The sequence below is a fragment of the Cryptomeria japonica genome, chromosome 1, assembly GCF_030272615.1.
Source record: "Cryptomeria japonica chromosome 1, Sugi_1.0, whole genome shotgun sequence".
In the NCBI taxonomy this organism is placed as follows: domain Eukaryota; kingdom Viridiplantae; phylum Streptophyta; class Pinopsida; order Cupressales; family Cupressaceae; genus Cryptomeria; species Cryptomeria japonica.
This window is the reverse complement of record NC_081405.1, coordinates 72,298,386-72,321,297: the sequence shown is the minus strand read 5'-3', so window position 1 is coordinate 72,321,297 and position 22,912 is coordinate 72,298,386. Positions and strand designations below refer to the sequence as shown.

The window sequence follows — 22,912 nt, the reverse complement described above, 5'->3', positions numbered from 1 at the left end:
TTATTAATGTGTTATTTACAAAATATTTAATAATTATGCATTTAAGAATAAATAATATAAAACAAAATAAATTAAATTAAACAATGTATTAGTTACAATTAGTAAATTACTATTTCAACTACAAATTAACAAGAAAGATAAATTAATAAATTATTATTTCAACTACAAATTAACAAGACAAGTACTGGCCACTATGTGGCACTTGTTTCAAATATTGCGCATAACTCAAATGATTGGTAAGGTTGTGCTAAGGCTTTGGGTTTGCCCCATGATCGGGTTGTTTGAGCCCACTCAAGATATGATTTGGTTGTCAAGTTATCTCATGATATTAACAAAAAAATATATTACTTTAAATATCATTCTAAATATTTATGATATTTTAAAATTTGTTAAATTCTAGTATTTGTCTTTCAATTAATAATTAATATAATTCATCAATCTACTACCCAACAAATATAATTATTGCAATACTACAAAAATAAATACTTGAAAAAAAACTAAAAACTCTATATAAACATAGACCATTATTTTTTAATTAAAAACATTATACCATTCATTTTGTTAGTTAACGTTGACTACGACTCAATTGACTGGTAGAAACCGATTGCTTTCAAAGGAAAAGTATGTTATACGATAACAATCAATCGTAAACAAATAAGAGTAAAGTTTTCCAAGTTATGCGAGGAATTTGTTATTAATATTATACAGTAAAGTCTTCGAGTGATTGGAAGAATTTGTTAAAAGAGTTCAATTTTCAATTTGCTAATCGTCGAGAAATTTTGTGTACAGACGTGCATTTGAAAATTGTTTACGTCATCAAAATTTCTATTGGAAAACGCATATAGCCATTAAATATGAAAATTATTGGCCTGTAACGTTACGGATGTCTTATCTCAGGATGATGAAGTGGAATTTGATGGCCGTTTGCCCATCTTTAAGTTAAAATATAATAGTTCTTTTAATGGATATAATCTACCTGTATAGGAATTTATGTCTCTGCAATTAATATATTGAGTGTGTAATTTATTCTTAAATTAAATTCTTACTTTCACTCTATCAAAATCATAGAAAGATTAAATGTTAATTTGTTGTATTTCAATTGTTAATGGAATTTGATAGTAATCTTTTAGTTTGTTTTAGAAAATTTAACCATCTATCAAATATAGACATATGATTTTTATAATTTGAATTATTATACATTACGACTTTTGTATATTTTTCCTCTATATTTCCAATCAAATTCTATCATCCTTCATCAAGAAGTAAGCCAAAGAAGTAGACATAAAATGATCAAAGAAATGAGTCTTTTCTTGTGTTTTCTTCATCAGTCCATACGGCCATCAAATTTGCGCTCTTTGGATCCTAACAATTCATACTTAATTACTTTTGTCATATCCCATCATCCTCGCTTGATCTATGTGAATGGATTCTCATTTATAAAGCTAAATTTAAGAGCCGAATCCATCGGAACGATCCACAGAATGTACAGGACATAGGTCAACAAATGAATAAATAAGAAAGAGGCCGTCGCAGGTTAACGTTTTTTAGCTGTCTGCTTGTGTTCGTGGATAACTATGCAATTACATTTGGGGCTGGAAATATCGATGGTTTAAGGCATACCCATTTGATGATTAGGTCGAATAACCATCAAATTAATTGGAGAGATGACTCCTGACAGCCTTCCTCTTTTAACAGACTCGTCTACGTCTGCTGATGTTGCAGAGCTTCAGAGGCTCAATTTTCATTCGAAGACCTCCAGCCGTCATCTGAGGGACCTTCATGTTCTGAGCTTTACGTTTCTCTTTGTATTCTTGGCTTATTCTGCAGCTCAGAATTTGCAAAGTTCTTTACATTCTGTGAGGGTTTTTCTTTTTCTCTTTAAACTTTGCTTGAAAATTGCTCAATATTTTTTTGACAAAAAGTGTGTGGCAATTTTTGTGTGAGAGAATTATCCCGTGCTGTTGAAAAATGTAGCGGGTTATTATTTGATCATGATAATCTGATCATGAAAATTAATGGCTTGCCGTTTGTCCGAAAGAAAATTAGTGGGCTAGTATTTTTTGGTGATAATTTGATCTGTTATTGTTATTTTGTTTTAGAACTTCATGATTTTGGATTGCAGGATGGAAACTTAGGAACTACGTCATTGGGCATTCTTTATACATCATTCACTGTATGCTCATTTATAGCAACACCTATAGTTAGAAGGTTCGGTACGAAGAATTCACTTGTTCTTGGGACTTCAGGGTACTGGTTATTCATTGCAGCCAATCTGTACCCACTATGGTATGCATTTGAACCTACTAACTTTGTTTACAATCATTGGGCCTTTTGTAAGTAGCTTCATAAGCATTTCTCAGCACTAAAACACTAAAGCGTGCTAATGCATACTTACGATAAATACTTATAGGTTTTTGCTAAGTTTTTTTTAATAAACCCACTTTGGTAAATGGTGGGTGTTCACATGCCTTAAAATTAATCTCTGTGACAAAGAATTAGGAAAACAAATGGTAAGGTTCTCAAAGTAGTTTTTTTAATAATGAAAACGAAAGGAATTGGCCAACATCGTTTGTTAATATACATCTCATATTACTTAATGGAACAGCTAAGTTACATAAATCTAACAACAGGGTTAAGAGGTAAAATTTCAAAGATTGAAAAGCTGATATCCCACCCCAAATAGACAAAGCCCTCCCTTATGGAAACAATTGAATTTAACTTTCATATTCGAAGTCCATTCCTGTTTGAGTTGCTTGAATAGCTGCAACTCACTAAGCCTGCATTGTTGCAATTAGACTAGCTTGATTAGTTGCAATTCAGTTTAGCTGAGTGTGGAAGGACCCTCCTGTGATGTACAACTGGGTGCAGATAGGCAAATAAAATATACAGATTATGATAGAGCTTGCTAGCAGGTGGCAAATGGTTCTAATTTCTGGTGTTGCTTATAACAGGTATACTATGGTGCCAGCGTCTCTGTATCTTGGATTTACAGCTTCTATAATATGGGTGGCAGAGGTAGGGATGCTCTTTAATCTATAACTTTGTTTGCTTTCTTAGGGTGCTTGAGGAATCACCATGCTCCAGCCTGGGGATGGCGCTATTCATGTTCACAACTGAAACTGCATTATTCTGTCGTGGCACTATTTCTGCTCACAACTTAAACTGCATTATCAAAGCCCCCATTGATGGAAATGTATCTCCTCTGGGAGTGATGATTTCCATAATGCGGGTGGGGATTTAAATTTGGGTCTCCTTTGTGAGAGCTCTGTGTTTTAATTTTTAACCATTGCACCACACCCGTAATATGTAATCTATTTTAATTGCAACACAAAGAATTATAAAATAGATAATTGAGATAAGTATGATATTTTAAAGCATGATCATGGCTGTCCCATTCTTTTTACAGGGAACATACCTTACTTCTGCTGCAAGGAGCCATGCAACTGAATGTAACCTTCCTGAAGGCACAGTTCTTGGGAACTTCAATGGGGAATTTTGGGGAGCATTTGCTAGTACTCAGGTTTGTCTGAAACTTGAATACTTCATCTAGAGAGAGAGAGAGATTTACCATTTTGTATTCATTTTTGCAATTTATATAATCTAACTGCTTCTGATTTCTTTGTAGGTTATTGGTAACCTGCTTTCACTTCTTCTGCTCAAGAATGGTTCAGTGAGTGTTCTTATCTCAAATCTATTGTTGATTGGGTTACTTATTTCTAATAAGTTGGTCCATGGGTACTTATCTTGCTCTTGTTTCTTAAGTACACACATATCAGTCGTTTTGAAATCCTATGCTATACTTATTATCATTGCTGATTGCAGGAAGCCACAAGTAACTCAGGCACCACATTGCTGTTTGCAGTATTTCTTGGAAGCATGACATTGGGAACTATTTTAGCATTCTTTTTAAGTAAACAAAGCAGGTCAAAAGCAGGGCTTGGCATACATTCTTCACAAGCTTCTTTTGGAAATCTACTAAGGGCAACCTTTGTTCCTCTACTTGACAAAAGGATGCTATTATTAATCCCTCTACTTGCATACTCAGGCCTTGAACAAGCATTTGTATGGTATGTATCTGCTAGAATCTTCATGAACATTTGCTTCCCATACAACAAATATTTTGTCCATTATTGAAGCTTGTCATTTTACCATCAACTTATATTGATTGCTATTTGTGGCTTTGTTGTTTTGCAATTTTAGGGCCGAGTTTACAAAGTTTGTAGTCAAACCTGCAATTGGCGTAGCAGGAGTTGGAGGTGCTATGGCCATTTTTGGAGCAGCTGATGCAATTGTAAGTGGGCCACGTTTATCCCATAAAAAACATCGTTATGAAAATATGTTGTACTTTTTTCAACATTCAAAGAATCAAAACCAATTGACAAAGAGCAAACACCATGCTCATTTTTAGTGTATTTTCTGCATTTAACCTTCATCATATTTAACTTTTCTTTTGGGAGAAACACTATGTTGCTATTAAGTATTAAGAGAAAGGATTGACTTCCTTTGCTTTTCAACATTTAATGGGGGCATTTCCATTCAAGATGAACTGTTTCAATTTCTAACTATGGTGGCCATTTTCTATCTTTTTCCATTGAATACCAAACAGAGTTAAAGCCGGGAAATAGGTTTACACTCATGTCCTTGTAAATAGACTGAAACTTGGAGTTTTATATCTTATGGTTGTTTTTAATTTCCTAGTAACCTTGTTTATTATATAGCTTAAGAATCAGAGTTGTAAGGGATATTCTGTTTCTCTGAAAATCTTAAGAGGCCACATAGGCCGGTTCTAGTAACTAATCTGATATTTAGTTATAAGAAACAAATTCCCTATTAGCATTGTGTCGGTTGAAGAGTACTGAGCTCATAACAATTGGAAAACTTGCATACATGTATATTGATCTAAGATTTAAAAAGAAACTTGACCAAATGAGTTACAACATAAGCAAAATATATCAGAGATGATATTTCCATTCACATTGTAACTTTCCTTTTGGGAGAAATAATATGTTGCTATCAAGTGTTAAGAGAAAGGATTTACTTCCTTCGTTTTTCAACATTTAACGGGGGCATTTCCATTCAAGATGAGCTGTTTTAATTTCTAATATGGTGGCCATTTTCGTTCTTTTTTCATTGAATACCAAACAGAGTTCAAGCTAGGAAATAGGGTTACACTCATGTCCCTGTAAATGGACTGAAACTTGGAGTCTTATATCTTATGGTTGTTTTTAATTTCCTAGTAACCTTGTTCAATATATAGCTTAAGAATCAGAGTTGTAAGGGATATTCTGTTTTGCTGAAAATCTTAAGAGGCCATATAGGCAGGTTCCACTAACTATTCTGATATTTAGTTACAGGAAACAAATTCCCTATTAGCATTGTGTTGGATGAAGAGTATTGAGCTCATAACAATTGGGAAAACTTGCATACATGTATATTAACCAAAGATTTAAGAACTTGTTGATGTGTTTTTTAGGACACCTCGAACACAGAATAAAATACTAAGTATTCTATCCCCTCTTGAACAAAGAAACCTCTTATGCTCAAGGTTTATAATGAGAACAATCGACTTTATATTCTGGATAGACTCAGTTTATGATGTGATAATGCTGGTAATCACAAAGGGACTTATGCTTTGCAATACAATCGGAACGTGGAATCTAAATTAACTCACTTGAAAAATAAAAGACAAAAGGAATAAAGGGATAGGAAATTTAAGCTAACACCTAACAATGTAAGAAATGATTGTTGACTTGATGACACCAACCAAGCTTTGCTTCACCATGAGGAAACAACTACAATGATGGTGCAATCTCTTAAGGATAAGCGAATGATTTTCAGATCACTTATGCACACCAACACCATGAACAATGAGCATAGAGAAATTGAAGTTAAGCTTTTAGATAAGTTCAGTCTAACCATGCACTGCAACTTGTAATCAACAAATTCCAAATGGTATGAACATTAGGTATCACCATGAATCAACAATAAGTTCTTCCATTCAACTAATCTACTTCATATAAACACATCTAAACTATGAGAAGTAGAAACCATGCAACATGTTGAAACACATACAACGATCCACCATATCTTCAATGAAATCAAGTATTTATTTTAATGCTAGTAGATTTCCACAATCCATGTGATTGATATGAGCTGCTTCTGGATTCGATTGTGAGTGTTTTTACATCAACGTTTCGGATCACACTCTGTGATCCATCATTAGGATGAGAAAGAGATCATAAGAAGAAAAAATGATACAAGCTGCAGACCAACCACCAATTTAAAAGAGCAAGTAAGGAAGGAGGTGTCCTGGGGTAGTACAAGAGGAGGCAAAAAATAATAATCAAAGATGCAAAAGAAAACAAAAGGAAAATATAACAAATAATATATAAATAAGAAAGAGAAATTGTAAAAATATACGAATGTACAAATGTACAAATAAAGCAACAAGTTTTTAAAAATGAAATAATTAAAAATAAAAATAAAAATATATATAGGTATATTTATACATATTTACACACACACATGTATTCAATTCTTGCTTGGTATATTTTTATTATTTTATTTTTTATTTTTAATGTTTTTCATTTTATATTTTTTAACTATTTCATTTTTAAAAACTTGTTGCTTTATTTGTACATTTGTATATTTTTACAATTTCTCTTTCTTATTTATATATTATTTGTTATATTTTCCTTTTGTTTTCTTTTGCATCTTTGTTTATTATTTTTGACCTCCTCTTGTACTACCCTAGGACACCTCCTTCCTTGCTTGCTCTTTTAAATTGGTGGTTGGTTTGCAGCTTGTATCATTTTTTCTCCTTATGATCTCTTTCTCATCCTGATGATGGATCACAGAGTGTGATCCGAAACGTTGATGTAAAAACACTCACACAATCGAATCCAGAAGCAGCTCATACCAAGTATTTATTTTGCCATGGTCTTGGCAACAATCTCTATCTTCTCCTCCTATTCTACTTCTAACTCCTAATGATTTATCATTAAACTTTACAAATGAGAAGGTAATGCCTTGTATAGACATCTCAAATACAATTTAAGGGCTAGGATTGATTTGGAATCAATGGCTGAGATTCAACAATAAAACCCTAGTTAGCGTTAGTTACAACTAACACCTCATTGACCAATGAAAAAAATTACAACATGGTGGACACATGTCCTTCCTTGAATTTGGACCAATAAAAAATGAGGTTAGGTACATTGAATTTAGTTCCTTCCACATGGGTAGTTATCTTCTTTGTAGGATGAGTTAGATACATCGAACTTGGACGCCTTGACTTTGAATTATTTGATTGGTTGAATGTGACTAGGTGCCAACTCATCATGCTTATGTTGTAGATCATCACAAGAAGTGTTTATGTCTTGAGCAATATCTCTTGATGCTCAACATTTCCAGTTGCTTGATGTGATGATGATGGGACATATTCCCAAATTATATCATCTTTGATGACAAAGTTACTAACTTTGCTTAATTCTTCAAACTATCTCTTGATCATACTATAAACTTGGGAACTTCGTCCTGTGTTGCATTTCACCTTGAACCTTGCATTGATCTTCGTGTTGGACTTCAAATATTTCCTCTTGACGTAGAGGTACCTTCATGTTGTTATTGATGTCCTTGATCGGGATGGCCTCCTTGTTGTACTGACCTTTATTCTTGGATTTGCGAAGGAAATTCAAGATTGTTGTAGCATGTACTTCATTATTGCAATGTCGAATCTTGCTCTTGTTTTAATGTCTTGAACCGTCTTATGAGTGGTGAAGTGTAAAGACCTCCAAAATTTTTGTGTTTTGCAGATTAAAGCTCTCACTAAATCTCCAGTGAGGGTGGACTGAACAATGCAATTCAAGGTTGTTACTTTGAAAAACTCCTAGTTATATCAGCTTCGTGCTTCAATAAAGGAGTTATCTTGGAGTCACGTTGACATAGAATTTATTAGGATAACTACTTGCAGACGCCTTGAGTAAAAGACTCAATGCACAAATAGGATTATTAGAGGCAGAGCACGAGTAAAGAGCCACAACTTCATTGAACGAGCAGTTAACTTCATATTTATATTCATGCCCCCTTTTTATTATTTATAAATTAATTAATTAATTAATAATTAAATTATTTAATAATAGTGATGAAAAATAGGGTTGTGACATGAAGTCCTTCTTCATGTTGTTGATTTGCTTCTTCTTCTTTGTAGTGTGATCCTTGTCTCGATGTTGAGCTGCATCTTTGAATGTGAACACCCTATTGAGTCCTTCATCTTCATCATGTCATGAATCTTTTTAGTTGCAATGATCTTGCATTTTGATCCAATGCATCATTGAAATGTGAATCATGTCCTTGCCTTGAAATGACTAGGGGGTCCAGAATGGAGAGTTGTGCATGTACAAATGGAGCAGAAAAATGAGGTGTCCATACACAAATGCAGCAAAAAAAACAGGTGTCCATACTCCATACACAAATGGAGCGGATTTTGCACTTGTACATGCGTTAGCAAGTTGGGAATCAAGCTTGTACAAACCTGACCTTGGGCACACTCTAGGGGTGTGCTTGCACAAAATGCAGGTAGAGGCTCCCTTAAGGCAACACATAGAAAATATTTTGAATGATAATTTGCATTACAAGGTTGGTTTTTAGGGGGTGTAATTGCACAAACTAGAGCACATTCTCCATGTGTACATTCACAACTTAGTGCAAGGGTGGGATTTAAACATAAGCCTGCACAATTTTGTGTATAAATCTTGTTTATGCAAATTAGATGTTTTGTTAGCATTGCATAAGCTGTGCGCAAGTAGCAAGGGGTTCTGCACAAATTTGTGCATGAATTGAGCGGTTTTAGAGGGTGTGCATACATAACTTTGTGCACAAACTTGAATGCATGTATGTGGTGCAAGGGGTTTAACTCTAGAGTCAGTCAAATTTTCATATTATATCCCCACCTTGGTCTTGCACAAATATGGACTTGGAGTTCATGAACTTAAGGCATTATGCTTGCAATTCTTGACGGAATTACAAGCAAACTCACCACTTCTCGCTCCTCCATCCATTCCTAAGAATAAACCCTATACACCTTGATACTTCGCCATTCATTTCACGCAAACCCCACTTATCACTAACTCAAGCAATGACCCTGGATGAACAGGAGGTCATCTAATTAGGAGCTAGGAAGCTGAAACTGACTGCCAAGCTATGCAACCTAAAGAAAAAAAGGCCTAGCCTACGAGCAAAAAGAGGGGTCCTGTTGACGTGTATTTTGTACACTATCAAACACAGAATAAAATACCCAAGGGTACCTTATCCTCTCTTGAGTAAAGCCTCTGATTGCTGAAGATGTCGTGAAAAAGGATCTATCATGATGACTCCAAGGTTCTTCGATGTAGGATCTCTACGTGTGGATAAGCACCAGTGGTCGTTGTAAATGCTGTTTCTTCAAGGGGCCTTACGTTTTCGAATTGCAGGAACAGAAATTTCCTAAAACTAACAAGTTCTTAAAAAAAGATCAAAAGATGGGGTTTGCAAGAGATGAATTCTAATCTAATCCTAAGAATGACTCAATGTAGGCCAGACTTGGTAAGATTCTACCAATTTCAGTATCGCCAAGAAATTACAACTCTACTGGAATTGATGTGATCTTCTAAGGTGATTAGTGATTTTTCAAATCATCAAGAATTATAGACACTACCATAAAGGTACATATCAATAGTTCAATAATGATTGAAGGTTTAAGCAATCCAAATATCTCTAGTTGACCACACAAGGCGTCCTTACATTCAGTAAGAAGCTAGTGGTTTGGAACGTGAATCTCACCAAAGATCAAGCCCAACACTTAGTCCTTCAAACTAAAATGCTACTTCGACCGAGAATGATTCAAGAAAGTAAACAACTATGAAAATAGCCACAAGAATTGCAATAAAACACCATAACTTCAATATTTTATTGATCTCAAAGCCAAAATAGAGAACAATTGCTTGAAATTCTTTCTTCAATGCTCAATCTTGCTACAAAATAACTTTCTTCTCTCCAAAAGCTCTAATCTTCTAATTTCTAACTATCCAATCTCTAATATCTAATCATCTAATTACAAAATGAAAATGAGTGAGGGTATATATAGCATCCTCAATTACAATGAATAGCCCAGATCAAAAGAAGATCAACGGTTGAGATTTTGACACCTAAACCCTAATTAGGGTTTGTTACAAAAAGTTCCCTTTTTAGTTGAACATTATTAAATGCATAGCCAAATATTTAATTGGCACAAAAATCTAGGAAACATAGACCAATGATAATTAAGATGCCACATCATTTTATAACGACCTCTCTTCTAGAACCTTATTCCCTTTCCAATGTTCCTTCTTAGCATATGCAATGAATCTGGACACAATTCCCTCAATCTCAGCAATAGGAATCTCGGGAAGATTCCTCATTCGTTCTTCCAAGTGGATAACCTAATCAAAGGCCTTGAGAATAGCCGCATCCCATCCAGGTTCGAACTCTTTGATCTTCTCAATCAGGAGCATAGTAGCGAACATTTGATCCCGTTGCTCGTTTGTGATGACACTCTCATCTTTGCAAAAGATAACCTTGACTCTTTCTTCCAACTCTTGAAGGTCCACATCGGTCTCAACTTCGATCCTCCTACCGAGAATGGTACATAACACTTCAAACACCTTGTCCTGAATTGGATGGATGACGCCCTCAACTTGATTGCATTTGGTGTTGATGTCCTCGAAAAGAACCTCTTTCATCTGGAGTAGGGTTGACCACTGAAGTAAATTATGAGCTCCTCCATCCATTATCTTTTCTTGTGCTAGGATCTTTCTTGGTGTTTGTCTGATCACTTGTAGAACAGGAATGATAACATCTCTAGTGTGAGCGAAAGCGGCTACTGTTATCATTAGGTTGTGGACGATCTCAAGGACCTGGATAGCTCGGTGGATTGTCTGCATCATTCTCGTTGCAAATTCAACAGCTACTGTGTGGTATTTGTCAATCCAAGAGCTCATAAGCTGAACCAAGCTCTTGACTCTCTCTGCCTCGCCAACTGATTCAAGGGGAAGTGCTTGCACAAGAGACACTGCTGGATCCTGACGCCCCAAGGGCTGATTGAGATGGCTAAAGTAGCCTCTCCAAGCACCTCTCTCTCTCTCTCAAGCTTTCTATTCTTTTCCATTTCTTCCTTAAGCTTGTCTTTAAGTACTTCAAATGAATCGGTTGCCTCATCCAGTGCTTGCTCAGCAGTGAGTGGACCAAACTCAAATGTTTCTACATCGTACTCTTCTGCAAGGATTTCACCTTCATACTTGTCCACTATTGGTGTAGCTATCTGCAACTTCCTGGACCCTGTCTCATCTCTGATCATCTTGGACATCTTGGTGGCCTTCTTCCTCTCCGTTACTTCTTGAGAATTTCCTACAAGGCTCTCTAAGTCAATTACATTATCTTCATCCTCAATCACAATCACCCTTGTCAGTGTCTCCTTCAACCAATCTGGAATGGCGGATCTCGTCTCTCTAACTTGTATTTCTTTAGGCAATGGTTCGTCTTCTCGGAGAGGAGATGTCACTTCATCATCATTCTTGTCTCATGTAGCTCATTGACTTGGGGAGATCGACTTGATGAATGCTGAGGTGCCTTCCCTTTTTCAGGTTTATCATTCTGTACTATTGACTCCATAGATTCATCCACCTCAGGCATCGTCATCTCTTGTCCTTCAACTTGACTTGTCCTTTTCTCATGTCGAGATGATGTACCTGATGAGCGATCTCGATTGGCCTCTTGCTTCTTCTTGGAGGGTCCCCTTTTCTCGGGTCTTTCTTTCCTCTTCGCGCCTCTAGGATGAGAATTGTCTTCACTTGCGCTTGCTCCTCCTTCTTCTGGTCTTTCCTCCAAAGTAAAAGTCATTGGTACGTTCTGTTCTCTTAACTTTTGATGTTGTACATCCACCCATCTGCGAGTACATGACAAAACTGGGGCTATCAAAGCTCTCAAGTCTGAGATCTCAGGCTCGTTCCAATCTATCTTCATTGCTTTGTCCTCTCTGTCATAGGATGACTGGAGATGTCTGCCACTGTCCTGAGCTTGATCGGCCACTCTGTAAACTTTGCATTTCCTGATGAAATCTAAAGTTAATCTAGAATGCATCTTTCTTTTCACTTCTAAATCATTTGAGAGATTCATCCAAAAGTCTTCTACTTGAAATTCGTGCTTGTACTTCCTACCATATGTCTCTTCTATATACCCATAAGGATCAAAATTCTCTCTCAAGGCAAAGAATGTGAATGAATATGAGGCCAACTCCCTCTCTGCATCGTCCAAGGCTAGAGCATTAGGACATACCTCAACTGAATTCCCTAATATGATGGGCACGGGAATTCCATTTCTATGCCTATGTCTGAATGCCTTCGCATAGTCTGCCAACTGCCTAGTCACCTCAAGTAGCACTATCCTGTCTGTCGGATACCTCGGCAACATGTAGGGAGGTGAAGGACACCCATGAACTCTAATATAAGTAAACTTTGGAACCTGGATGAACCAAGCACCATACCTCTTTACAAGCTCTTGTGCATCTAGAGATAGTCGGTTGTGAATCCCGCCTTTTAATATCCTAGTGATGTTCATCGTGAAGGTATCATTGACTAACTTGTAGTCACTTCCTGGTGGATGATGCAAATGAACATAAGAGTCACAAACTCTCACTTCTTCGGGTCCTCTTCCGATCACTCCTCTGTGAGGTAGTCCTGCATATTCGAAACTCCTGATCAAGGCATATATGACGTATGAGCTCATGTGGAATGACTTGGTAGGCTTTAGTCTTCTTAACTGCACATCCAGGCAATGGCTAATAATTCTAGCCCAATGAATCGTTCCTTTTCCTTGGACTATCACTTGGATGAAGTAGAACATCCACTTTTCGAAGTAGAAGGCCTGAGGAGCCCCTGTAACTTGATTGAGCACAGTTATCAAATCTCTGTATTCCTCCTGGAAGTCGATCCTATGTGGTGTATTGGGAATCTTGCTCAGGCAAGGACGACTTTTGAGTAACCAATTCTTATTGATGATGCTCAAGCATGTGTCTGGATCATCTTCATACATTGACTTGGCTCCTTCTAGGCTTTTGTAAATCATATCTTTATGCTCTGGAAGATGGAGAGCTTCACTTATAGCCTCCTTCGAAAGGTATGCCAAAGTGTTCCCTTCCTTGGATACGATTGATTTTGACTGTGGGTCATAATGGCGAGCACACTCGATCATCAGCTCATGGCACTGGACTGTTGGAGGGAAACCGGCCGCCTTGATGATGCCGCTTTCAATTATTCTCTTTGCGATAGGTGATGGCTTTCCAATGTAAGGGACCTCTCGAAACTTCTTCACACTGAAGTTTCCCAAGTTGGTATCTCCAATGTTGCTCCACTTGGACACGATCTTGGTCTCCAATTCTTCATTCCTCTGATCTTCCTTCATGAGAGCTGGACGACTAGTAGATGCTCCTGCCTTTGGAGTTGCCATCTTGACACCTACACAACATTTCATAATTAGTAACATATTTTGAAGCGAGTAGCAATGAAGATTAAAAGATATTAATTAGGAAACTTCATGATAAATCTTGAGTTATCATTTCCTAATTAACTATGCAATTTTCAAAAACTTAAAGTTCAAAATTCAAAATTTCAACATTGGGACTAGGATGATCTCGCCATACCTCCACTTGAGAATTAATTCTAAAAAATAATGCAAAAATAAGGTGAACTTTGGCTAGGCAAAATGTAGATCGAAGTCCTCCTTTTAGCAAAATGTGCCTCCTTTAGTCTTCACAAGCATCAACTCCACAACCTTTAGTCTTCAACACTTGAGGTAAATTCGCCCCAACTAGACCAGATTTCGCACTTCCTTCTTGCTCTCCAAGTTCGCACTTGAAATAATGAGTGAATGATTGTTTAAAATTGCTCAAAACACCCCTATTATATAGGGTGCTCATCACTTCACCTCCCCATAGGCCGACTTGATGAAATAGGCCAAAAAATAAATAAAATTAAAAAAAAAGAAGAGGCCGACTTGATAAAATGAATGAAATAAACCCCCAAGCGCTCCATCTTTTAATTTTAATTTCACAAAAATTAATTTTAAATGCCTTAACAATAAAAAATTCGATTTTCTAAGGCTCAAAATTAATTAATAAATGCCAACGTGCCTTTTATTAAATGCCAATTTAATTTAAATTTTTTCAAATATTTCGAAGTTGGCAATTTTGGCATCTAATGCGATTTGGAGGATATTAACGTTGAAATAAGGTAAAAAGTAATGAATGCCAATGACTTCGCTCTAGTCCCTCGGAGAGGGACAGGAGTACTTTTCTCAATCTAGGCCTTGCATCCCTCATTTTTAATCGCCAACACTTCATCTAGCCATTAAAAATGGCATTTTAATTGGAGTCTTGAGTTTAATTCACTTGATCTTTAGAAGGAACGTGCCTTAGGACATTTTCGCCCTGGACCCTTGGAGAGGGACAGGAGTGCCTTTTCATTTCTTGGTCTTAATCCTTCACCTTTATTTGTCAATTCTCGCTGTGGGGTAAGCAATGATCCCTCTCATTCATTTCATGCATGTCTAACTTGTTACTGCAAGGTAAAATTGATTTTCCAAAGATTTTCGCCCTGATCCCTTGGAGAGGGACAGGAGCGCTTTTTGTATTTTAGGCTAGGATTCTCAAATTTTGAAGTCAAATCTTTGTTCACCATGCTTTAGAAGATCCTTTCCTATCTCGCACAACCTTGCCTTAGCATAATCTCGGAGGGAGATTGTTGATTTCATAAAAATCGCCCTGGTCCTTCAGTGAAGGACAGGAGTGCTTTGAGTCCTTGTGCAAATTCTTGATCATATTAATCTTCAAATTACCCTCCAGGCGTAGGATATCACATTTCACTACTTCTTGAGTCTTAGTACTAAAAATATCATTTCAAAATGCAAGGTAAATGGGCATATTTGGAGATTTCGCCCTGGTCCCTTGGAGAGGGACAGGAGCACTTTTGCCAATTGTCATCAAAATTTGCAACTCTTGCATCTCAATTCCACCTCGAAGCATTTTAAACATTATTTCAAACTTGCGCCTTGACCTTGATTTGTCCAAAATTGGCGAGAAAGGCTAGATAACATGTTTTTCACCCTGGTCCCTTGGTGAGGGACAGGAGCACTTTTTGCAAATTCAAGTTTGTTTGTCCTTTGCTAACCTTCCAAATTATCTTCAATGGGCTAATCATGTCTTCTTCCATTCATTTCGATCACAACACTTGCCTTGTCTTTGCAAGAAATTTACACTTTTTGGAAAATCGCTCTGGACCCTTGGAGAGGGACAAGAGCGCCTTTTTATTTCATGGAATATTTCCTTGTCTTTTAAACCCTCAATTGTGTCTAAGGCATAAAACATCATTCGTCCTTTCCATCCAAGTCAAGTTTTGCCATAAAATCTCAAACAAAGAGGAGAAACTTGAAAAAACGCCATGGTTCTTCAGTGAGGGACAGGAGCGCCTATTGTCACTTGGGTTGATTTACTCCTTTGTGGACCACTTAAATTATATTCAATGGACAAAACATGCTTCCCTTGACCTCTTCAAATCGTAAAATCACTTTAATCTTGCAAAAATAGTGCAAATTTGAAATTCAAGCTCCGGTCCTTTAGTGAGGGACAGGAGCACTTTTTGCCATCTAGGCCAAATTGTCTCACCTTTCACCTCGAAATTCTTTTGCTAGGGAAGATTTCATCTTACTTCACGCTACGAATAAGAGTTAATGTCCAAAAAAGGTCTAAAATTGTGCATATAGAGAAAATCGCTTTGGTCCTTCAGTGAGGGACAGGAGCGCCTTTGACCTTCTAGGCAAAAACTTCATCATTTCATTGTTTTAAATCAAGTCTGGATGTTTTATCACGTTCATTTCCACATCCACCATGCCTTTGATGTTTCAATTTGACCAAACAAGGCCAGGAATGACTCAAATAAGCCCTTTCGCCTTGGTCCTTCAGTGAGGGACAGGGGTGCTTTTCCACTTTATCCTTCAAAATTCATTATTTTCATGCCTTCAAAATCTTCAGAAACACCAAGTCACGTCCAATTCTCTTTCCTGGAGACCCTGCACAAAACAAAATAGAAAAGTCAGTGACAAATATGCATAAAATAACATTTTTGCCCTGGTCCCTTGGAGAGGGACAGGAGCGCTTTTGTCCTTTTTGGCTAATCCATTCAAAATTTAAGTCTCCAAACATTTCACAAGGCAGAGTTAGGTCATCTTCAAGGCCAGGAATCAGTTAGCAAGCCCTCGCAAAATAAGAAATTGCACTTGGAATGAAATTCACCCTGGGCCTCCAGTGAAGGACAGGAGCGATTTCTCCGTTTCAGGGATCATTTTACCTCCGAAATTTGATCAAAATTTACCTAGGCAAGAATACATAGTTTCACCTTCAAAATGCTAACACCTAGACAAAGTTAGGATTTTACCCCAAAACCCTGATTAGACCTAACCTAAGACCTATCTGACTCTCCTGACAGACTCACCTTATTTCAATAATCCCAACCCTCGGAAGGATGCTTAATAACTTTCAAAATTTGACTGGACTCAGCTTGAAAAACATTCGGAAGAAACCTCCTAAGGTTTAGCCCTAGCCCAGACAGACCACTCACTCACTCAAAACCCTAAAAGCAGAGAGAAGAATAGGCAAAATAAAAAGCGAAAAGAGGGGGTCCCCATTTTAATGGGCGATGTGTGAAATGGTCACAACAGGTCCCCATTTGCAATGGGGCAATGTGTGAAAATGTCACAACAAAACCTTGACCAATTGAGTTACCACATAAGCAAAATATTTCAGAGATGATATTTCCATTCATATTGTTGATTTTCATTTTAGTTTGGGACTAATGTAACAAGATGTCATTTCCCATGGCATTATTATTTATTTTTCTCCATACTCTTGTATGATAGTGTCTTTTTTGCCAACTCTTACAGTTATAGCAATTAAGATAACAATATACTTGATGATGTTTATCTAGTTGTCTTTCACAATGAGAATGTAGACATGATTTGACACACAGATAAAATGCTTTCAACAGCATTAGTAATCCTAAATCCTTGTAGTTATTGCATTACAAAAATCTTCCCTTTCTTGCATGTTGAAAAACATGAATTCTAATCTCATCTACTTCTCATTAGTCCTAATATGAAGTTTATCACATTGTATTTGAATTTGTTTTTGTTTTCGTTCTATTTTTTCCATACCTCTTTTTTCAAGCTAAGTTGCAATACTGGTATGGCGTTGCTCTACCTAGTTGGATTGGTTATTTTATTTCTTCATTCCTTTCATACAGATTCAATGCTTCCTTGATCTTCTTGTTTACAACTTCTTCAAGCCTCTTGCATACTTCTTCATCAATACTTTTAAGTTTTAATATCTTCTTGTTTCTGATAGACCTTGCCTTTTTTAAGCACATAATTTGAGATAAAAGTGATTGATAATGCTTTTTAAATCTCAATATTTCTTGATCTTCTTGGTTAACTCTTTATCTGATGTCATATTGATGTTCTTTTTACTATTGCAAGTTTAATACCTCTTTGAATATATGATATAAACTTGCAGTCTTTCTATCTTGTATTTTTTCTCCCTCTGTTCTGTTTTTGGCCTCCTCAATTTGCTTTTGAAGAGCTCCATATTCAAGTGGTTTAATGGTAATTAATTTCTTTAATATTTCCCAAATAAAATGTTTGGAACAGTCCATAAATAAATTCAAATGATCATTAATTTTCTTTATGTGAAGACAACAGTTCTGTGATTTCTGGTTCTGAAACCATTATTTAGTTGCTATTAGATGACCATTTCTCCCTTGGTTGTTGGTATTTGCCCATATGCTTCATTGATTCTTTTATGTTTGTATTTTATTAACATGGTTATGTTTGTATATAAAAACTATGTGTCTTGATGCTTTCAAATATATTTTTCCTCCAAAATTCACTTTCTATTGGGAAAATAGCAAGATATATATATTTGATTCCAAATTCAAATTCTAAAATGTAAATAGGCAAGAAAATATACCAGCAAAGAATATCTCTGTAGGAAGAAGTAATGCCCGTTTGTTTTGTCATCCAATAGCACATTAAAAACGTCTTTTGTGTAATGACCTAGGGCTGCTTCAAACTGATTTTGTGCTGATATAGGGTTGCTTTACTCATTATAATTGATTCCTTTTTCTTTTGTGAACTTGTAATTATGATTATTAATCAGACCCTAAATATGCAAGCACAAACTGTAACAGTGGTAATTTCTATTTAAACTCCTTGTAGAGAACAGAGTGGAATTTTATTTCTGTAGATCTGAATTAAAATAGATATATGTATATACTATGTAAATGACACCAGATTTAATTCAGTTTACAGCAGTAGAGGTAAATATGATAACCTGAACATAGGCTCCACCAAGCTGCCCTAATAAATAGATAACACTTCCAGACCACAATTTCTCCTTGAGGTTGCATCCGACCTGAATTCGCCTCACTTCTGTTGGTCTTTAAGTTCAAACTATCCAGAATGGGGTGGCGGCTGTTGGTGTGGATGCTGCGTTGATATCTCCAAATGCGCTCTGTGAAATCAACAAAGTTGGTACCTCTAAATGATATACACTCTCCTTTATATATCAGATCTCCTGCAGCGTGTTGGGGTTTGTGGTGGCAAGGATCAGCATGCAGATTTGCCTTATAGTTCACTCCAGCCTGCTCCTAAAGAAGATCAGATGGAAAGGGTTTATGAACAGGATCTAACGCAGCCTACAACTGGGCATATATATAATATTTCCAAAGTTGTCTCCTCTTTCCTGCAATCAAGTATCTCTGGTTAAGCTCATATGCAATTTCCAGAAGCAGATATGCTCAAAGTGGCTTGGGGTTTCATCCTCCTCTCTGCCAATCAGAAATCAAGGGTTTCCATCCTTGATTGATTGCTCAAAATCTCAACAAGAAGGGAAATTTATCACACTCGCATGCCCCAAATGAAAGCATGTAACTTATAAATATACCTCTCCAAGGATAGGTCTAATGGACTCAAATTTGGCGCCACCTTTAAATTTTGAATTTTCACTTTTTAATAAAGGATATTATTGGTGAGAAAAAGGACAAATGACATTTTGAAAAATGTTTACATTGGCATACTACAGTATATTCATACCAAGTTTTTTTGATTAATGCTTTCCTGAGGTTGGGTTCCTTTACCTCCTGTACCTGAGAACCACAAACAATAAGTATGGCCAGAATGAATCCTTTTTATTATATTTGATTTTCAGTTACATTTTATCATTTCTTGTGCTGCCAAGGTTTTGTCACATCCTTTATTTAACTGGGTAATTTTGCAGTTGGAATAGAACCAATAAGGTTTGGCCATTGGTGTTGTCTGCTTGGGAAGGGATAGTTACATGTATTTTAACATATGGAATCCCTTTTTAATTCAGAAAAATGGAACCACCAATGATCATACTGACATTCTGTAGGAGGTTGAAAATGATTACACTTCACACTGTCTTGTGAAATCAATATTGTGAAAATTTGATTTTCCTCTGTTGAACATTTTTTGAGTGTCCAATAATGAAAAAATATGATTATTAAGAAATTAACGTGTGCTCTTTTACACGAGTACAATATTGTATGTTCAGAAATTAATGTGCTTATTGCTAGAATTAATTTGTATTGTTTATTGTCATTGCTAACACGTGAACATCATATTTCATGGAGTTTTCATTGGTGGCTGGGCGCCTGACAACTGGTCTGCTATCCATCAGCATTATTACTAATATTGGTATTTTGCTTCAAGCCATTGTACTTTTCCGACTATGGTTGGGTCACAGGTGACTTTTATATTTTGAAATTTTTACATTCAACGTGATCTGTAGGATTGCATAGGAGATTTTTTGTGCTTTTAATGATAACATACTCATTTGTCATTTCAGTTTTTTAGTTCTTATTTGCTGGATTGTTGTGTTTATCAAACAGCTTCAATGGAAGTAGTCAAGTAGGCTTAATCTACATACTAGGCATGGCAGCAGCATGGGGGGCGGGTGATGGCATTTTTAACACACAAATCAATGCTCTGCTTGGAATACTGTTTCCACATGATACTGTAAGTCATATTACATAGATTATTAAGTCAGAATTTTGTTTGGAATAATATAAAATACTCTGTGATTGCTTAACCAATTACAGTGAATTGACTCTATTTTTTTCTTTTCAAAATTTAGTGTTTTTAAAAAATCTCAGCTACCTGAAATGCTTCGCAACCATTCAATTTCCACGCCCAAAACCCAAAAGAAAAAATACAGATAAACAAAAAATTGTTGACTGACACTATGGAACACCAAAAGAACAACAGGAAAGCTTCCCGAAATATGCAGAAGATTATCTATGCCCAATAGTGAAGGAATGATTACATATAAAATAGTGAGAATCAATGAAAACTACCTATGTGTCAAACTTTAAAATTGGTAGCTGATTAACAAATAATATGATTCAACTTGTGCAAAATCATCATTGAAAACAAAGGATACAAACATGAATCATTATTGAAAAACTGCAGACGACCACCTAAGAGCAGAAGATAACCCATGGCAATACCTTCAGTATAGCCATATTTTGAATGTCCTTGAAAGCTTATCTGCTGAAAGTTCTATCTGTTGGCATCATTGTGGACTGATCCCATGGTTTTCTAACAAGCTGCACCATGTGCCAATATTTGTAAATGTACTCATACTAGCATGCATATTTGACCAAGTATTATTCTTGTGTTTAACTTTGTGATGTATATGTTTAGGGTGCATACTTGACAATGGAAAATATGCCTGTATGTACCTGCATTGTATTTGTAATATAGGCGTGAGATGAAGATAGTGGAAAAGAAGTGAAGATAAATAGAAAGAAACATATCTGGTTCTAATATTGTTCTCTAACTGGTTCAATGGACGTTTTGGTTGTTATGTTTAATAGTTTTGTAGAAAAGTAATTCCTATATCTAGATTACAGTCTTCTATATTCTTCTTATGATCAGTATAGAAGTCTCTAAAAGAAAGTATTGAACTCTTCACACACTTTAGGTGAGATATATGATTGTGAAGCCAATGTGTAGGAGCTACAACAATGAGTTAGCCATGATAGTTATGTAAATCTTATCATTAGAGAAAATGGTTAACATTTTGGTTTTGTTGTGGGGACCTTTTATGATACTCTGTACTGGTTGTAACTTGTAACAATGTCTTGGGAAATAATGTATAGTGAGATATGCAGATAGTTTTCATACAAAATATAAAGATCCATTGAAGCTGAGACACCAAAAGGTATATAGATTTGTAAATAGAGAAAGGAAGAATGATTTCATAGCAATTTATATGAAGAATTTTGGGTTGAGTTTCGTGGGCACTTATTTTAGTGGTTATTAGGATGGATTAACTAGCACTGAAGCATTCACCTGTGATTTTCTGTCTAGACATCTGAGTTGAATGCTCAGCTGAAGTGTTAGGATCTAGCATGGACATGTGCAGCTGAAGTATTTTTGAAAGTTGCTAGTAATTCGTACATCATTCACTTTGCATATCAACCTTCTCTTTGATTGATGAAGCTTTAAGTTTTTGACTCCTCTATGTTATAAATTGTTTAAAGAAGTTTTAGTGTGGGTAAAGATGTTGCTAGAGAGAAGCATGTTGAAACATTTCCCGTGGAGTAGTTCCTTTACCATGCTAGGAATTGCATGGTTGAAGGCTAGGCTTGATTCATGGAGTAGCATGTAGAAGTAACAACTAATGGTAAAGCCAACCACAGTATCGAGGAATTTGTGTGAAGAAGTAAGAAGCTGTTTTGACTGAAATATTGATTGAGATGCCTTGGAAGACACTGTGAGTAAGTGAAAGCATTGATAATGAAGATCACATGGATGTGTCATATAAGGATGAGCCATGTGTACCTTTAAAGAGGTTAGCATAATGTCCAATGGAATGCTAGTGTATGTGCCAGAAGTTACTATTGTTGAGATTGAATATATGCATTTAGATGATGATGAACCAAACTATTGCTCAAGATCACTGTTGTATGTGGATCCAAGTCATAAAAGAGAATTTGTTAGCAATAGTGTGCTAGTTTGCAGCATGTACCCTGCAATGACAATGCGTAGAAGTACTTTAACATTCAGGTGATAGAAGTGGTAATTTCGCTTTTGAAAATACAATTTTCAGTTTCAAATTTTTTTCTGATACAAATTTGCAATTTAAGGTAATGATTGTGTAGGCGTTGACAACCACATATACTAATAAGATGTTGTAAAACCCTATATATATGAGTGTGGGCTCACAAGGTTGAAAACCTATGTAGGAAATGAGAATGCATTTGGAAGGCTCGTGAGATCACTTGGAGGGCAAAGGATGTCAATGACTATGTTTCGAAGATTCAAATTTTTGTAGCCACTCAGAGGAAGAATTCAAGATTAGTACTCGAGCTTTGATAAAGATGGCACTAAGACAAACTTGGATTACATCAAAAAGAACTTCTTAGTAGAGTTCGACTATTCAAAAATGTTGCATAGAGATACTATTGCACTAAAAGATATCAAGCAACTTCCTTGCAAGATTGTGCGCAAGTATGACCAATGATTTAAGGAGCTATGTTGAAAAATTACACAAGCAATCAATGATGTCATCAAGAAAGAGTGGTTTGTAGGACGTTTAACTATGTATATTTAAAGGGAACTAGACTAGTAGACTCCCAACACAAGAGGAAGTGCTGTATGTTGCATTGTGTTAAGAAATGCTTGGCAAATTGTCATATGGCCTAAATGCTAAGTGCAAAGTACAAATAGAACAAATAGTGGTGTGGATGGAGAAAATGCCTAGCAAATC

The 22,912-nt window shown here is 36.1% G+C and overlaps 1 protein-coding gene across 1 annotated transcript in view; it reads left to right on the top strand.

Annotated features, from left to right (window-relative positions):
• Positions 1–1,289: 1,289 nt before the first annotated feature.
• The window catches only part of LOC131041892 (UNC93-like protein 3), a 61,853-nt gene continuing 40,230 nt past the window's right edge, over positions 1,290–22,912 (top strand). Inside the window, exons 1-9 of the mRNA XM_057975122.2 lie at positions 1,290–1,856; positions 2,123–2,286; positions 2,952–3,015; positions 3,407–3,520; positions 3,626–3,670; positions 3,823–4,067; positions 4,201–4,291; positions 19,770–19,882; positions 20,028–20,154. Of these exons, the coding sequence (XP_057831105.2) occupies positions 1,665–1,856; positions 2,123–2,286; positions 2,952–3,015; positions 3,407–3,520; positions 3,626–3,670; positions 3,823–4,067; positions 4,201–4,291; positions 19,770–19,882; positions 20,028–20,154 (1,155 nt within the window). The 5' untranslated portion in view covers positions 1,290–1,664. The remainder of the gene's footprint in view (positions 1,857–2,122; positions 2,287–2,951; positions 3,016–3,406; positions 3,521–3,625; positions 3,671–3,822; positions 4,068–4,200; positions 4,292–19,769; positions 19,883–20,027; positions 20,155–22,912) is intronic.